This window comes from Cheilinus undulatus, linkage group 22, assembly GCF_018320785.1.
Source record: "Cheilinus undulatus linkage group 22, ASM1832078v1, whole genome shotgun sequence".
Lineage (NCBI taxonomy): Eukaryota > Metazoa > Chordata > Actinopteri > Labriformes > Labridae > Cheilinus > Cheilinus undulatus.
The window spans coordinates 35,080,541-35,098,361 of NC_054886.1; the positions used below are offsets into that span (position 1 = coordinate 35,080,541).

General features: G+C 38.2%; 1 protein-coding gene across 2 annotated transcripts; it reads left to right on the plus strand.

Moving 5' to 3' along the window:
• Positions 1-1,120: 1,120 nt before the first annotated feature.
• On the plus strand, positions 1,121-16,084 carry LOC121505080 (zinc finger protein 436-like). Of its 2 annotated transcripts, none has more exons than XM_041780219.1 (8): positions 1,121-1,339; positions 5,225-5,404; positions 6,713-6,781; positions 6,917-7,031; positions 7,143-7,240; positions 10,310-10,542; positions 10,796-10,854; positions 12,093-16,084. In XM_041780219.1, exons 1-8 carry the CDS (start codon positions 1,138-1,140, stop codon positions 13,366-13,368), a joined length of 2,232 nt encoding a protein of 743 aa, XP_041636153.1. In that variant the 5' UTR covers positions 1,121-1,137; the 3' UTR covers positions 13,369-16,084. The 2 variants fall into 2 exon arrangements, with proteins under 2 accessions (XP_041636153.1, XP_041636154.1); XM_041780220.1 differs by having other exon boundaries at positions 6,713-6,748.
• The last annotated feature ends 1,737 nt before the right edge of the window (positions 16,085-17,821 follow it).

The window sequence follows — 17,821 nt, forward strand, 5'->3', positions numbered from 1 at the left end:
CTGCGGATATCTATAAAGAAAAGAAAAACATGGGTGATGTGAGTAGTGAAAACAGTTTAAAGGTAGCATAAATGTATTTAAAAAGGAAAAAATAGGGTTAAAGCAAAAAAAAGGTTACAAATGAGTGGTTAAAAATAGGCAAGAAATGGTTTAAGGGGCTAAAACAGGTTAAAAAATGTAAGGAGGCAAAAATGGGTGGCTTATTTAGTAAATCTTTAAGAAACAGCAAAAAGTGGCAAAGATGGACACAAAAAATGTTTAAAAAATTGGTTACAGATGGGCAAAAAATGTTATAAGGGGCTAGAATTGGTATAAGAAAAAGTCAAGGAGGCAAAATTGGTGGCATAAATAGTTAAATGGTTTAAACAGATGCAAAAACGGGATAAAAGCTGTAAATATGTATTCAGAACAGAAAAAGGGGCAAATATGGGTGGAAACAATGGTACAAAGTGGCTTAAAATGTTTTAATGTGGCGAGGATGGTTTTAAAAGTGCAAAAATGTGGCAAAATTGGCAGCTAAAGTCATAAAATGGAATTACAAAGTAGTGAAAACTTGCAAAAATGTGTTTAATGTGGAAACAAATGCTGCCGTGTATTTTACATCAGATTAATTTTTTCATAATTCTGACTTTAATGTTACAGTAGATTTAAATCAGAATTTTTGACTTTTTCTCAGAATTAGAAAAAGATGAAAAAACCTGCAGCCCTTACCCTTTTTTACAGGACAAACCGTACGTGTATAAAAAGCTTTTATATTAAATTTGTTGTACTCCATGCCCTGTAATAACATGTAAATTTTGATCTCTCTTCTCTTCTGAGAGACCTTAAAAAAATAAGACCTTATGGGGTAAAAGTAACCTTCCACCTTATTCCGTTCTTTTAGATGCACCTACATGTCTGCTTTGGCCCTCCATACAATTAGACTTTGCCACACCAGGTAAAGACTCGTGCATTAATGATGATCCCAGGCCTCCTTTTAGTGTGATATATTTTTCATTTTTATTCATTAATAAATCTGAATTTATCGATAACCTGGCAGTAATTCAAGCAGAGCTGTAGCGGAACCCTTGCTGCGGATGTTTTCCACTCGGACATTTATGAGCGTGCGCATCCTAAAAAATGGAAGGGGTAAACGTAATGTTTGGCACCCAGGTGGACTTCATGGAGTACGAGCTGTCTAAAGCGGAGATACTGAGAGGAATCGTTACCGAGAAGCTGTCGACGGCAGCGCGGGAGATCTTCGCGGTGGTCGAGAGAACCGTGGCCGGGTATGAGGAGGAGGCGGCGGGTACGAGGCAGGAGATCGACCGGCCTAGAGTCATTCTCTGTCGGATAGGTGGTGGGTAACTGATGCTGTGGACCAAACACAACATAAAACCTGATCATGTTAAAGATCTAAACAAAGAGAAGGCCTACATCCGATAAAGACAATTACCGGGATAATTCCAGTTTAACTGAAACATCACCTCCGCCTCCTCTGACTCTAAATAATGAGAATCCTCCATTTTCTGTCCCGATTTTAATCGATACTCCCCCCATTTCTAATGATCGATATGCCAGTGAATTCAGTGTTGATGGGACGGTTTTTTAATTTCTGTCTTTTAGTAGCTTTCCCCCCATGAATCCAAAGAGAAACCCCAGACTAATGAAGATGCTCCCAGTGCATGTTAGGAGATGATAATGGTTGATCATGCTCCAGTTAGGGTAAACTGGTCTGAAACCATTTTCTCTGGTTTAACTGGGGGACTGGGACAGCTTATTTAATCACTCGTGATGTGGGAAACTGATTCAGTTAGTTTAAATATTTTTGATTCATTGAGTTCAGCAGTGTGAAAAGTTAAAGCTTCATTGAACCTGTTTTACAGAAGAAAGCACTGTTTTCTAGGAATGCTGTAAATATCAGCATAATGTTGGTATAAGGAGATGTCAGTCTATATCAGCTGTAAATATCAGTCTATGTCAGCTGTAAATATCAGTCTATATCAGCTGTAAATATCAGTCTGTATCAGCAGTAAATATCAGTCTATATCAGCTGTAAATATCAGTCTGTATCAGCTGTAAATATCAGTCTATATCAGCTGTAAATATCAGTCTATGTCAGCTGTAAATATCAGTCTATATCAGCTGTAAATATCAGTCTGTATCAGCAGTAAATATCAGTCTATATCAGCTGTAAATATCAGTCTGTATCAGCTTTAAATATCAGTCTATATCAGCTGTAAATATCAGTCTATATCGGCTGTAAATATCAGTCTATATCAGCTGTAAATATCAGTCTATATCGGCTGTAAATATCAGTCTATATCAGCTGTAAATATCAGTCTATATTGGCTGTAAAAATCAGTCTATATCAGCCGTAAATATCAGTGTATATCAGCAGTAAATATCAGTCTGTATCAGCTGTAAATATCAGTCTATATCAGCTGTAAATATCAGTCTATATTTGCAGTAAATATCAGTCTATATCAGCTGTAAAAATCAGTCTATATCAGCAGTAAATATCAGTGTATATCAGCAGTTAATATCAGTCTATATCAGCTGTAAATATCAGTCTATATTTGCAGTAAATATCAGTCTATATCAGCTGTAAAAATCAGTCTATATCAGCAGTAAATATCAGTCTATATCAGCAGTAAATATCAGTCTGTATCAGCTGTAAATATCAGTCTATGTCAGCTGTAAATATCAGTCTATATCAGCAGTAAATATCAGTCTGTATCAGCTGTAAATATCAGTCTATATCAGCTGTAAATATCAGTCTGTATCAGCTGTAAAAATCAGTCTATGTCAGCTGTAAATATCAGTCTATATCAGCTGTAAATATCAGTCTGTATCAGCTGTAAAAATCAGTCTATGTCAGCTGTAAATATCAGTCTATATCAGCTGTAAATATCAGTCTATATCAGCTGTAAATATCAGTCTATATCAGCTGTAAAAATCAGTCTATATCAGCAGTAAATATCAGTCTATATCAGCAGTAAATATCAGTCTGTATCAGCTGTAAATATCAGTCTATATCAGCTGTAAATATCAGTCTATATTTGCAGTAAATATCAGTCTATATCGGCTGTAAATATCAGTCTATATCGGCAGTAAATATCAGTCTATATCAGCTGTAAATATCAGTCTATATCGGCTGTAAATATCAGTCTATATCAGCTGTAAAAATCAGTCTATATCAGCAGTAAATATCAGTGTATATCAGCTGTAAAAATCAGTCTATATCAGCTGTAAAAATCAGTCTATATCGGCTGTAAAAATCAGTCTGTCTCAGCTGTAAATATCAGTCTATATCAGCTGTAAATATCAGTCTATATCAGCTGTAAATATCAGTCTATATCAGCTGTAAATATCAGTCTATTTGAGCTGTAAAAATCAGTCTATATCGGCTGTAAAAATCAGTCTGTCTCAGCTGTAAAAATCAGTATGTATCAGCTGTAAAAATCAGTCTATATCGGCTGTACATATCAGTTTATATCAGCTTTTAATATCAGTCTATATCAGCTGTAAATATCAGTCTATATCGGCTGTACATATCAGTTTATATCAGCTTTAAATATCAGTCTATATCGGCTGTAAATATCAGTCTATATCAGCTGTAAATATCAGTCTATATCGGCTGTAAATAGTCCATCTCAGCTGTAAATATCAGTCTATATTTGCTGTAAATATCAGTCTATATCGGCTGTAAAAATCAGTCTATATCAGCTGTAAATATCAGTCTGTATCAGCTGTAAATATCAGTCTATCTCAGCTGTAAATATCAATCTATATCGGCTGTAAAAATCAGTCTATCTCAGCTGTAAATATCAGTCTCTCTCAGCTGTAAATATCAGTCTATATCAGCTGTAAATATCAGTCTATCTCAGCTGTAAATATCAGTCTATCTCAACTGTAAATATCAGTCTCTCTCAGCTGTAAATATCAGACTTTATAAGCTGTAAATATAAGTCTAGATCAGCTGTAAAAACCAGTCTACATCAGCTGTAAAAAAATAGTCTATATCAGCTGTAAATATCAGTCTATTTGAGCTGTAAAAATCAGTCTATATCGGCTGTAAAAATCAGTCTGTCTCAGCTGTAAAAATCAGTCTATATCGTCTGTAAACATCAGTCTGTCTCAGCTGTAAAAATCAGTCTATATCGGCTGTAAACATCAGTCTATTTCAGCTGTAAATATCAGTCTATATCAGCTGTAAAAATCCGTCTATATCAGCTGTAAACATCAGTCTATAAATTGGCTGTAAACATCAGTCTGTCTCAGCTGTAAAAATTAGTCTATATCGGCTGTAAAAATCAGTCTATATCAGCTGTAAAAATCAGTCTATATCAGCTGTAAATATCAGTCTATATATTGGCTGTAAAAATCCGTCTATATCAGTTTTAAAAATCAGTCTATCTCAGCTGTAAATATCAGTCTATATCAGCTGTAAATATCAGTCTATATCAGCTGTAAATATCAGTCTCTCTCAGCTGTAAATATCAGTCTATATCAGTTTGAAATATCAGTCTATATCAGTTTGAAATATCAGTCTTCATCAGCTGTAAATATCAGTCTATATCAGTTTGAAATATCAGTCTTCATCAGCTGTAAATATCAGTCTATATCAGCTGTAAATATCAGTCTATTTAGCCATAAATATCAGTCTTTATCAGTTTTAAATATCAGTCTATATCAGCCGTAAATATCAGTCTATATCAGCTGTAAATATCAATCTATATCAGCTTTTAATATCAGTCTATATCAGTCGTAAATATTAGTCTATATCAGTTTGAAATATCAGTCTATATCAGTTATAAATATTAGTCTATATCAGCCGTAAATATTAGTTTATATCAGTTTGAAATATCAGTCTATATCAGTTTTAAATATCAGTCTATATCAGCTGTAAATATCAATCAAATCAGCTATAAAAATCAGTCTATATCAGCTGTAAATATCAGTCTATATCAGCTGTAAATATCAGTCTATATCAGTTTGAAATATCAGTCTATATTAGCTGTTAATATAAGTTTCTATCTGCTGTAAACATCTGGCTTAGGCTTGGTATCGGCACTCGACCCTGATACTGCTATCAGAGCTTCACTAGCACAGGCATGAGTTTCTCCCTCCATTATCTTCTGCTCATCTGGGGACTAGCGGTGGTAGCAGCAGGTTAAACAAGTTGACCCAGGCATCCTTCTTCAGGTGTCAAGTATTAACATCCTTTTTAACTCATCCACAGAGATAGTGAGAGGAATCGTTACAGAGAAACTGACAACAGCCGGATGGGAGATCTTCGCAGTCGTAGAGAGAACCGTAGCCGGGTATGAGGAGGAGGCGGCGGGTCTGAGGCAGGAGATTGACCGTCAGAGGATCCAGCTGGAGGCTATTCTTCGTCCTCGGGTCACTCTCTGTAGGATAGGTGAGGATCTGACTCTGTTATCTACATTACACCTAAAGAGCTGATGGTTTCACTGATTTAAAGAAGGGGTAGACCTTCATTTCACTCAACTATTTTACTTCAGTGCTTCCTGTTTTTGCTACCTAATAGTCAACACTGGCTAAGCCAAAAGTACCCTCAAGGATGGGAGGTTTTCACAGTCTTGTACAGAAGTAGAAGGGTGTGTCCATGGGTTCTTCAAAGTTTGATGTCTCAAATGGATTAGAATATTTTCTTAAAATAAAAAGAGCAAATCCACAACCAAACTGATATATCTTTATGGTATACAAATAAACTTGCCTTGCCTTATGTTGCACCAATGCTATTATTACAAGTTTACAGGTCTTTCCCAGCAGTTGCTTCCATGTTGACCCATTAGTCGCCATGAAACAGGATGTTGTTTTAAATGGAGCTTAAACCACTTGTACTACCTTAGTGGTGCCCCACTGAATTAAAAGGATTTTAAGATTTGATAGGTATGTTATCATGCTAAAAAAAAAAAAAAAAAAAAAAAAAAGGTCTCTTGGACCCATATCGCCACCCAAACAGGATGTCCGCCTCTTTGATTTTATGTTGACCAGCGCTGGAGAGAGTGGACATTTCCAGCCATCATTGTTAATTTAACTGCTCCTACAAAATGAATTCAAAACCATGTAACCTTTTTGTAGGGCTAGAATATACCTTGTTCCTTTGGTGGTTCCTCAAAGTTTGTCTTGCCGTGTAACAGGAAGTGACTGTTGTTCGAGCATACAGGGTGCAGATTGCGCCAAATTGTCCTTGTGTCATGACAGCTCACTTCCTAACATATCTGTGTCCCAACTGTCAAAGCGCCACCTACTGAGACTCAGTATGACCTGCATGGCATGATTCAGGTGGTTGCTATAACGTGTGCTGATACGTCCTTTGTAAAAGACATAGCAGTTCCTCACCGTTTAACCCTTCAGTGTCTGATAGACATCACTGAGACAGCCCATTTTGCAGTTGTGCCACACCCCCAGTGTGTGCCCAACCCTGGCATGTGCAGAAGTGCAAGGTTGGGTTCAGTGCTGCTTGCTAGTATGAAATGTTTAAATGATCAGACTTGGCCAGAGAAGTCTTTTAAAGTGTCTTAGTTGCTCAAACGTTGGTGATGTTTCGGCACCAAAATGTTGCCAACATATTTCTACAACTGGTGCTATGTGCAGCGGTTTGCTTGCACATTTAGATTGAAAGATATGAAAAATATAGGGGTGCGAAGTATCTGAAAACAGTTGGTTGAATAAATCTTTGAAACCTTTATTTCTGATCCAGATGAACCTGAATGTGAAGAGGAGGCAGACTGGGAAGGTGGGATATTAGAGGAGGAAGGCCGGCAGACACGTATGCCTTTTACATTTATTAAGATACCTGCTATACTTTTACTTTTAGTATTTATGTTTTTCTTAGTTTTAGTTGCAGAGTCTGTGTATTCCAAAACAAGATTTAAGAGCTCTTTTTTTCTTCTCATTTGTTCAGATGGGAACAATTCGTGGGGAGGACTCAGCAGCCACAATCAGTATAATGAGGAGTCACTGGCCCCCTCATTTCATGAAGACATTAAGGACCCAGATTTCCAGATGAAAAATACAAGGTTCAAATGTGATGTGAAAAAACTAATGAATATGTCACCCTGAAGGTGAGAAGTTAAATTCTGATTAAAGGATTGTTTGTGATTTTCCTTGATTTAATTTTGTCCTTGCAGACGTCCAGCGTTGAAGAAAAGGGGCAGGACTACTGCCTTTATAAACCTCAGAGTCTGCCTGCTGCAGGACTCCAACATCAACATTCTTAAAAAAGGCGGTAAGATGGCAACCATAATTCCAGTAACCAATGGGGATGTTGAGCGTACAGTAACTTGAAAACTTGCACTATTTAGGCAAAGCAACTTTGCAGCTTTCTCTGCTGCTTCGACAGTTTTGCAAGTGGGTGGAGATTCACGTTTTAGAGTAAGCAGCTTTGTCTGTTTCACATTGTCCCCATCTGGCCTCCGGGTCATACATGGCCTGTGAGGCCATTTGTTCAGTTAGATAATAATTCACATGCAGCCTGATTGATGGGAGGGAAATACTTCGACACATTTGCTGTTGTGTCACCATTGATGTTCCCAGTGGCATCATGGCAAAAAAGGAGAAAAGTTGTCAGAAACAGGCACTGAAGAGGCAGAGCCAGGGTGAGAAATAGTCATCCATATCAGGTTAGGCTGTATGCACGACACCCCTTTATATTCAAGCTTTCATGAGAGGACAGAAGAGAACCTAGATGAGTTCAGAGAAAGGAGAGGAAACACTGTGAGGAAGAGGACAAGAGAGTCAGAGCCAGGGTGACATGCCTGCCAGATTATGCTTGCTTGCTCAATGGACCCAGCAAAACCCAGGATCCCTGATTTCCACATTGTGGTATTTCGAAGTAGTTGCTAGCTTCTGTGCCATGATACTAAAGAAAGTCCTATCGTCTGTATTCAGGAGGGAAGCCCTGGCTTACCCAAGGACTCCTTCTCCTTGGGAATTGGGCTACTTCTTGGGAATTGGGCTTCTTCTCCTTGGGAATTTGAATTTCCCTTATTCCACCCCAAGCTTTTGGTATAACTTGTTCGCCCAACGCTGTTCTTTTTTTTTTTTTTTTTTGGAACCACATTTACAGAAAGACATCAGTTATCACATTACAGCTTGTCGTGAAATATACATTACTGCACATCTTGCTGAGTCATGTGTCTTCTCTTTTTTTTTTTTTTTTTTTTACTAACCCAAAAGAAAGTCCATTTTCTAACAATAATGCTCAACTTAAGCCAGAATGGAGAAAGAAACAAAAACATGAACAAAAAGTAAACCCTAGGAAATCCAAGCAGACAATATTTTGATATTAAACAGATTCAACAGCCTCATTCCTTAGCATCCATCAAATGCGCCAGAAAAGAGCCCCACACGTCAAGAAAGAGCTCCTCCTTCCCAGCCATTGTGCTCAACAGCTCTAGCCATTCTTTAAAAGTAGACATACTGGATGATTTCCAATGGCACAAGATAATCCTACAGCCAGTCATCAGGGCCAGACGGCACCACATTTTTTTCCGTTTTGTTATTTCAACATTAACTAGTAGTGTTCTGAAAAGGTATAAAGTGGGATTTTTAATCAAATTAATGTTAAACAACTTATTCAGGAAAGAAATTACTTTAACCCACATTATTTCTGTCCTGTCACAGTGATATAGCATATGCATCAGGGTTCCTACCTCTTTTTCACATCTCCAGCATGTGTCACTGTTCCTGAGTTTAGGTCGTGCTAATTTAGAGGGAGACCAATAGGATCTGTTTAAGATCTTATAAAAAATTAGTTGTGATTGTGCTTCATGTGAATGGCAAAACCATGAAGCAAATATTTGTTTCTAGTTATCATCTGAGATCTCCTGATCCAGGTCTCTCTCCCAACACCTCTTCAGTCCATCCAGTTTTGGCACTTGTGTGCTTCTAACATATTCATAAAATTTTGATGCTCCCTTAGTTTTCTGTTCCATCTTAAGTGAAATCTCCTGAATGCCTGTGTTCTCTTTGAGAATATTTTTTTTTTGCAAGGATGCAATGTCTAATTTGTTAGAACTTCCAAAATTCAGAGTTATCCAACTTTTATTTGTTTTTAATTTCATCAGATGAGCTGAATCCTGCCTCATCCATCACATCTCTAATGGTGTGAATGCCGGCTCTGATCCATTTATGCCAAACAATATTCTTTTTTATCTATTAAGAGCTTTTTATTATACCATAAGGAAGATCTAGCTGTTAATGATGGATTAGATTTTGTTATTTGGTGTGCCCTTTGCCAGGATTCTCTAGCAAAGACTAGCACAGGGTCTTTAATTGGAGCCGGCCTGTCTGTCTGTGAAAGGAACGTCTCAATAGAAAAGGGTTGTACCAACTGCTGCTCAGTTTTGACCCAAGAAGGGACCTTAGCTGGAGGAAGGTGTATTTTAGTCAGTTGAAACAGAGAAAAAGATAGATGATACCAATCTATCCTTGGTAAAGATAACCCCCCTCTATCTTTTGATGCATAAAGAATTGAATAAAGGTTTTTTTCCAGCCCAAATAAACTTTTCTATCATCAGATTATATGTTTTGATAAGTGTGGGAGGAAAGTGTAGCGGTAACATGCAGCTAACATAGTTAATCTTAGGAGTTATAATCACCCAACACTATTCTTGATAAGTCCCAGAAGAATCTAAATAGGGATGCAGAATATTATTGGTCTGGTATCGGTATTGGCAGATATTAGCTAATAAAGGCAAATACCGGTAACAGCAGATATCAAAATTTCTGCCGATATTTACACCCGATATTTTGCCTGTGTATTTCAGCATATACTGACTGTAAAATTTGCCCGTATATACTAATAAATTAATGCAGTTTTAGGCTTAACCAACAGGCCTCTGTCAGTTGAGGCCTTTCTCTTTTTTATCCTCATTCTTTAAACTTTGAATTGTTTATTGAACTACTAAAGATTGTTTCCTTGGTTATTCTCAAACCTTAAAGTGTTTTCAAAAGGACAGAAATTTCTTGTCCAAAAAGCATAATTAAATATCGATATTGATATCGGTATTGGCTATAATGAATCTTTAAATATTGGCAAAAATCCAATATCGTGCATCCCTAAATCTAAAGGCACAGGTCACAGGTCCACACCTTGATGAGCACTGTCTTTGTGTGACTGCAGTATCATTGCAGCCTCTGCAAAAAAAAAAAAAAAAAAAAAAAAAAAAAAAAAATATATATATATATATATATATATATATATATATATATATATATATATATACACAGTGTTAATAGGGCAAAATCTTTATATAAAGCTTTCCTAAAACTTGCGTTTTTCTTTGTTTTTTAGTGTTAAAGTCACAGTTAAAGGAGGTGAGGTGTCCTCGGGGCCTGCAGGAGGCAGAGTTCCTGGACCTGCTGAAGGTGTCCTTCCCTCAGTTGATGGGAGAGTTTGATGTTTTTACTATAAATCCCACCAGAAGACTGAAACCTCTTAAACTAAAGGTTATGACTCCAGAGGAAATTCAAAAGGCTCTCAAGTCCGAGGGGAAAGGAAGATCTGCGCTTTATATACGGCTCAAGGTAGAACACTGTCTTATTTCAGGTGATCCAATGCCTGGTACTGTATTTTGACACTATAAGGGAGTCAGTTTACTTTTACCAACATTTATCACCATTGAACTTGATGCCATATCCCCAAGTACTGCAAAAATGCAACTTATCTTTGTTGCGCGTGAAATGTATAGCTTTCAGTAAATGATTAACAAACTGCTGCTTCAAATGGACATGTTTGAACCTCACAAAAGGATAAAATTTAACAGTTTGCTTGTTTTAGGGGCCAAATGAACCCCTGAGCAGCCAGGACACAACAAATGAGGAGAAACCACAGGCAAGGTAGGTCCAAACATGCTGGTCATGAAGTGTATTTTCTTTCGTACAAAATACTGAAATGTCCGACGTAAAAGTTAAAACAGCCATAAATAAGCCACAGTGCCTGTTAAAGTATTCACCCTGGAATAAAAACCTGTAATGTAAAACAAGTATCTGCATAAATATTCACCCCTTTAAAGTGACTGATTAATTCAACAGAGGTCCAGACAGCTTGTGCTAGTAGTCTCAGTGTCAGTATCCATGGTTACCATTGCACCATGAGGACTAAATAACACTCAGAGAAGAGGTTATTGAAAAGTCTAAGTCAGGGAATGGAAACAAGTCTCTGAACATCCCCAAGAGTTCAGTTAAATCACATGTAAATCTGCCGAGATTAGGCCGTCCTCACAAACTGAGTGAGCGTGCAAGAAGGAGACTAGTGAGAGAGTCCACCAAGACACCCATGACTACTCTGAAGGAGCTCCAAGCTTCAGCAGCTGAGATGGAGAGACTCTGCAGACAACAACTGTTGGCCGGGTTCTTCACCAGTCAGAGCTTTATGGGAGAGTGGCAAAGAGAAAGACACTGTTGAAGAAAACTCAGATTCAGTCTGGACTAGAGTTCACCAGAAGGACTGTGGGAGACTCCATGGTCAAGAGGAAGAAAGTTCTTTGGTCTGATGAGACCAGAATGGAGCTTTGAGACCATCAGACAAGACGCCAAATACTGACGTCACCACAAACACACCATCCCGACTGTGGAGCACACTGGTGGTAGCATCATGATGTGGGGATGCTTCTCAGCAGCATCATGCTGTGGAGTTGCTTCTCAGCAGCATCATGATGTGGGGATGCTTCTCAGCAGCATCATGCTGTGGGGATGCTTCTCAGCAGCATCATGCTGTGGAGATGCTTCTCAGCAGCATCATGCTGTGGGGATGCTTCTCAGCAGCATCATGCTGTGGGGATGCTTCTCAGCAGCATCATGCTGTGGAGATGCTTCTCAGCAGCATCATGCTGTGGGGATGCTTCTCAGCAGCCGGCCCTGGAAGGCTTATAACCTATCCAAACAGACTGATAGCTGTGATTGCGGCCAAAGGTGACTCTACTAAATACTGACTAGCATGGGGTAAATATTTATGCCGTTACTTATTTCCCATTGCATGTTTTTTATTTAGCTTTCACTACTTTGAGGCACTATACGTTTTGTTTGTGCCCAGGTCAAAGTTGGATTTTAAGAAGAAAGTGTTTTTTCCTCAACAGTCCCGAAGGAGCGGAGAGCAATGAATCCGATCATCTGATCATTCAGTCGGACCGCTCTGCAGCCGACAGCGACAGTGAAGATGTTGATAACGAGGAGGAGGATGATGAAAAAGATGTAGAGTGGAAACCAGGCAGTGAAGATGAGCTGAAAGACAAGATTTCTGGACCGCACTCCTCGAAGAGAAAAAAGAAAGCACAAGTCAAACGTTCTGTTGTCAAAATCCCCAAAAGTAAACCAACCAAGGCCTCTCTGCCAGTTCCTCTGTCCTGTCAAGTCTGTAAAACTCTGAGGTGGTCCAATAACAAGCTGATCAAGCATTCATGGATCCACGTAGAGGAGGCAGAGAGACTCTGTGGAGTCTGTGGAGAACAGTCAGAGTCCACAGAGGAGCTGAAGAATCACCTGGAAAGTCACAAGAAAACATACAGCTGTGACATCTGTGGAAAGAAATTCCTCTCGATTTATAGTCTGCAGGGGCACGCTCCTATACACACAGGAGTGAAACCCTTCAAATGTGACGTCTGCGGTAAGGAGTTTCTATTTAAGAATACTTTAAGAAATCATCGATGGGAACATGTGGAGGATAAACCCCACAAATGTGATATCTGCAATGAATCATTTGCCTTAAAAGCAAAGCTGATGATTCACAGCAGGTCCCACACTGATACCAAGCCTTACAGCTGCGACTTGTGCGGTAAGTCCCTCTGTGACCTTAAAGCTCTAACGCGACACAAGCTGATTCACTCGGGGGAGAAACGCCATGGCTGTCAGGTTTGTGGGAAACTCTTTTTAACTTCTGGACAACTTAAAGTTCACGAGAAAAACCACACGGACAGGGACAAGACATACCTCTGTGACATCTGCTGCAAAATGTTCCACACAAGAGGCCAGCTGAACGCTCACCTGAAAATCCACAGTGATGAAAAGGTGATTTGCAGCGTCTGTGGCAGGGCGCTGTCATCGAAAGGACATCTGAAACGACACATGAGGGTCCACAGCGGGGAGAGACCCTACAAGTGCTCGGTGTGTGGACGAACCTATATCTGCAGCAGTCATCTCAACTTCCACCTGAAGCTCCACGCGGGCATCAAGTCGTGTGTGTGCCAGGTGTGTGGGAAAGCGTTCTTCCGCAGGGAACACCTGAACAATCACATGAGGACCCACGATGGGAAGAAGCCCTACAGGTGCACCATCTGTGGAAGAGGCTTCACCCAGAGTCACTCCATGAAAACACACATGAAGAGGCATCAGCAGAGCCAGCCGTGGATGCACTGATGGACTAACCTCCACGGGTACTGGACTGGTCTGGGAGAAGGACTTTGGTCCATGTACATAATGTCTGGTTCTTTGTACAGATGCCTTAGTCTTTTGTGTCTTGGACAAGAAATCAACACAAGGACGTTCTTTTGGAAAGACGCTTTGGCTCAGTCCCATTTTTAGCTTTTACTCCTCCATCCCAAGCCCCCCACTGCTTCAGCCTCCTGATAGCCGTCATCCAGGCCCAAAGCCTCAAAGATCTCAATGACACAGGAAGAAATGATAGCTCTTACAACACTGAGGGTTATTATCAGTTAATTAGGTTAGCTTTAGCAATGTGAGCTATACCAAATGTAGCTAACATAGCTACTTAGATAATGTATCTTTGTAGTTTACAAAACTTCTTTGTGTGCTCAGTTTTAGCTATGGAAGCTACTTAGCTCTGTTATCTCTAGCTAAGTCAGCTTCACCAAGCTGCGGGGAATGTAGCGAAAGCTGACACAGCAACGTAAATAACGTATGTAAGTAGCTTACATAGCTGCTTTGTGAACCTGATTTAGCTACATCAGCTACCTAGCTCTTTTATCTATACCTCAGATTTAGTAACATGAGCCCAAGCAAATGTAGCTAAAGCTATGGTAGCTACGTAGAAATTGTGTCTACGTATTTCACATTGCTGCTTTGTGAGATAAGCTTAAGCTTTGTTCATCATGTAGCGCTGTTATCTATAGCTTAGTTAGCTTTGGCAATATCAGCTTTAGCAAATGTAGCTAAAACTAATTTAGCTTTATAGATTATTTATTGTACATAGCTGCTATGTGAGCATAGCATAAACTGTTATGTTGATCTGTTATCCAAAGCTAAGTAAGCTTTAGCAAGGTAAGCTTTAGCTAATGTAGCTACATTGAAAATGTATCTAACTAGCCTGCATAGCTGCTTTGTGAGATTAGCTTCAGCAACATGAGCTCTAACAAACCTAGCTATGGTAGCTACATGGATAATATCTCTACATATTGCACATAACTGCATTGTGAGCTTAGCTCAAGCTATGTTTGTTATGTAGCACTGTTATCTATATCTTTGTTAGCTTTGGTAATGTCAGCTTTAGCAAATGTAGCTAAAGCTAACTTAGCTTCATAGGTAATGTATCTACTTATTGTACATAGCTGCTATGTGAGCTTAGCGTAATCTGTTAGTTATGTAGATTTATTATCCATAGCAAAGTAAACTTTGGCAAAATAAGCTTCAGCAAATATAGCTACATTGAGAATGTGTTTAATTAGCTTGCATAACTGCTGTGTGAGCCTAGCTTTAGCAACATGAGCTATAGCAAACGTAGCTAAAGCTATGGTAGCTAGGTGGATAATATTGCTATGTATTGCACATAGCTGCTGTGAGCTTAGCTTAAGCTATGTTCGTTATGTAGCGCTGTTATCTATAGCTAAGTTAGCTTTGGCAATGTAAGTTTTAACAAATGTAGCTAAAGCTAACTTAGCTTCATAGATAATGTATCTACTTATTGTACATAGCTGCTCTGAGCTTAGCATAATCTTAGTTACGTAGCTCTGTTATCCATAGCTAAGTTAGCTTTAGCAAAGTAAGCTTTAGCAAATATGGCTACGTTGAGAACATATCTAAGTAGCTTGCATAGCTGCTTTGTGAGCCTAGCTTTAGCAACATGTGCTCTAGCAAACGTAGCTAAAATTAATGTAGCTAATTAGATACTGTATGTATCACTATCATGCATAGCTACTTTGTGAGCTTAGCTCAGGCTATGTAGCGCTGTATACGTGAGCTTAAGCAAATAAGCTGAAACTTATTTAGCTACATAATTAGATAACATCCACATAGCTTACGTAGCTGCTTTGTGAGCTCAGTTTTAGCTACATTGCTCTGTTATCTATAGCATATTTAGCTTTAGCAACATGAGCTCCAACAACAGTAGCTAATGCTAATGTAGCTACATAGATGTACCTGCGTATCACACATAGCTGCTCTGTAAGCTACTGGAGCTACTTGGAGCTCTAAACAATAACTCTATAGATATCAAGTTCAATCCTCTCGTGTCTGCTACAAATAAATCCATAAATGTGACCTGATCAAACTTTATAAATGAACGTGAAGAGCTTCATGACTCAGATTATACTACACACACAATGGGACGCCACATTTACTATGAATAACATCAAAGAAAGCATGCTCAGAAAACGATAGTTTTAAGTGTGCCTCTTTGAAAACCTGCAGTCTAATGTCACCCTTCCCCCCTTAATTCCACAAAACTGGGACACCCTCCCCCAGATGTGAAGGACCCAGGTCTATAGGGCTGTGTTTGGGGTAGGGGTGTAGTGGGACTGAGCCATTGTCTTTAATTTTTCTCAGCTGTAGAAAGAAAAAACAAACTTGGTATCCAATGACCTGTTGAACCTGTTGAATGTTTTAAGTGTCAATGTTTAACACTACGTGCATTACATATTAAAAAAAGAACCACGAGTAGAGTAGATAATGTTTTTGTTTTTGAATGTTGTAAATAGGATCCCAGTTAAGCTTTTACTAACACTGATACATTTTAATGTTGATCGTTTTTGTGGGGAAAAAAAAGAATGGTTGTTTTAATGTTTAACACTTTTTAGTTTTAGGTTATGACATTTTTTTTTACTGATGATTTTGTTTTTGTTTGGATATTTTTTTAAATTTTCATTTTTATCCTCTCACTAGATTAGACTATATGTTTATTCAAAACCATGGAATGTAACCAAAATATACCATATAATAAACATAAAACCATTCATAATAAAGCGCACCCTCCTAAAGTAACTTCTTTATCCGGTCCAGGAAGAACAGGTGGAAGATGTGGCCGTCCCGCCCAGCCTCTGTCTCAATGTTTGATTTAGTTTTTGTGCTATTTTTACAGCATCCATCCACAGTACGGTGTAGAAAATTCTCAGACATTGTCATCTGCCTTTGAAATGTGTGGCTCCATACAGCGCTCACTAGTGCCTGCCCACTTTATCACCAGCTGTGGTTCTGGAGGTGAAACCATCTTTCAGAACCTCCACTGACTTTTTCTAAACATTACTATATCAGTGCTTTTTTTTATCCCGGGCCAGACTGACCAATCACAAACACCCGTGACTATATGACATTCGATTCAGTGCTGAAGCATCTCTGAAAAAAGGTGATAGAAAAACATGTACCGTTCCTTTAAGAGGATGAAGGAACTACAAATCCCACAATCCTTTGTGTTTGTTTTTTTTTCCATTAGCTCTGTTTTTGTTTTCCTAAAAGAAATAGATAAATAAATGTTTTTTATTTTTTGTGTTCTGATCAAAAAGGAAGATCAAATAGTAGAACACTGGTGATCTAGCGTTCTTGTTTCCTTTTGTGTGTCCCTCTGCAGGTGTTGTGAAATAAAGGATGTTACATCCCCAGTGTTCCTTTTTAAAAGAACATAAATGTGATAAAAGAAAGACATTTATAAATTCCTTTTTATGTTTTTATCACAACATTAAAGCTTAATAGTAGAATTTACCGACTTTAATCTCAGAATTCTGACTGAAATCTCAGTATACCGACTTCAAATCTGAGTTTAATCACAGCATTCCATTTTGAGATCTGACTTAAATCTCAGAATTCTGACTTAGCATCTAAATTTTATCTTAGAATTTCAATTTAAAATCTGATTTTAATCTCAGAATACTGAATAAAATCTCACTATTCTGACTTTAAATCTGAGAATGAAAAAAATACTATGGAATCTGAGGATTCCATTTTAAGATCTGAGTTTGATCTCAAATTCAAGCTTTAAACTCAGAATTCTGACTTTAAATCTGACTTTAATCTCAGAATACCAAGAAATCTAAAAATTCCATTTTACATCTAACTTCAATCTCAGAATTCCACTTTAAAATCTGACTTTAAGCTCCAAATTCTCATCTAAATCTCGGAATTACGACTTTAAATCTGACTTCAAACTCAAAATTCCAATTTAAAATTTTACTTTAATCTCACAATTCCAATTTAAAATGTGACTCAGAATTCGAACTTCATCTCAGAATCTGGACATTAATTTCAGAACTCTGACTTATTCCCAGTATGCTGACTTCAACTCTGACTTATTCCCAGTATGCTGACTTCAACTCTGACTTATTCCCAGTATGCTGACTTCAACTCTGACTTCTTCCCAGTATTCTGACTTCAACTCTGACTTATTCCCAGTATGCTGACTTCAACTCTGACTTATTCCCAGTATGCTGACTTCAACTCTGACTTCTTCCCAGTATTCTGACTTCAACTCTGACTTATTCCCAGTATGCTGACTTCAACTCTGACTTATTCCCACTATTCTGACTTCAATTTTGACTCAAAATCTGACTGTAGTCTCAGAGTTCTGACTTTAAATCTGAATTAGCCTATATCTAAGTATTCTTATTTAAAATCTGACTTTACTCTCAGGATTCTAATTTATTCTCAG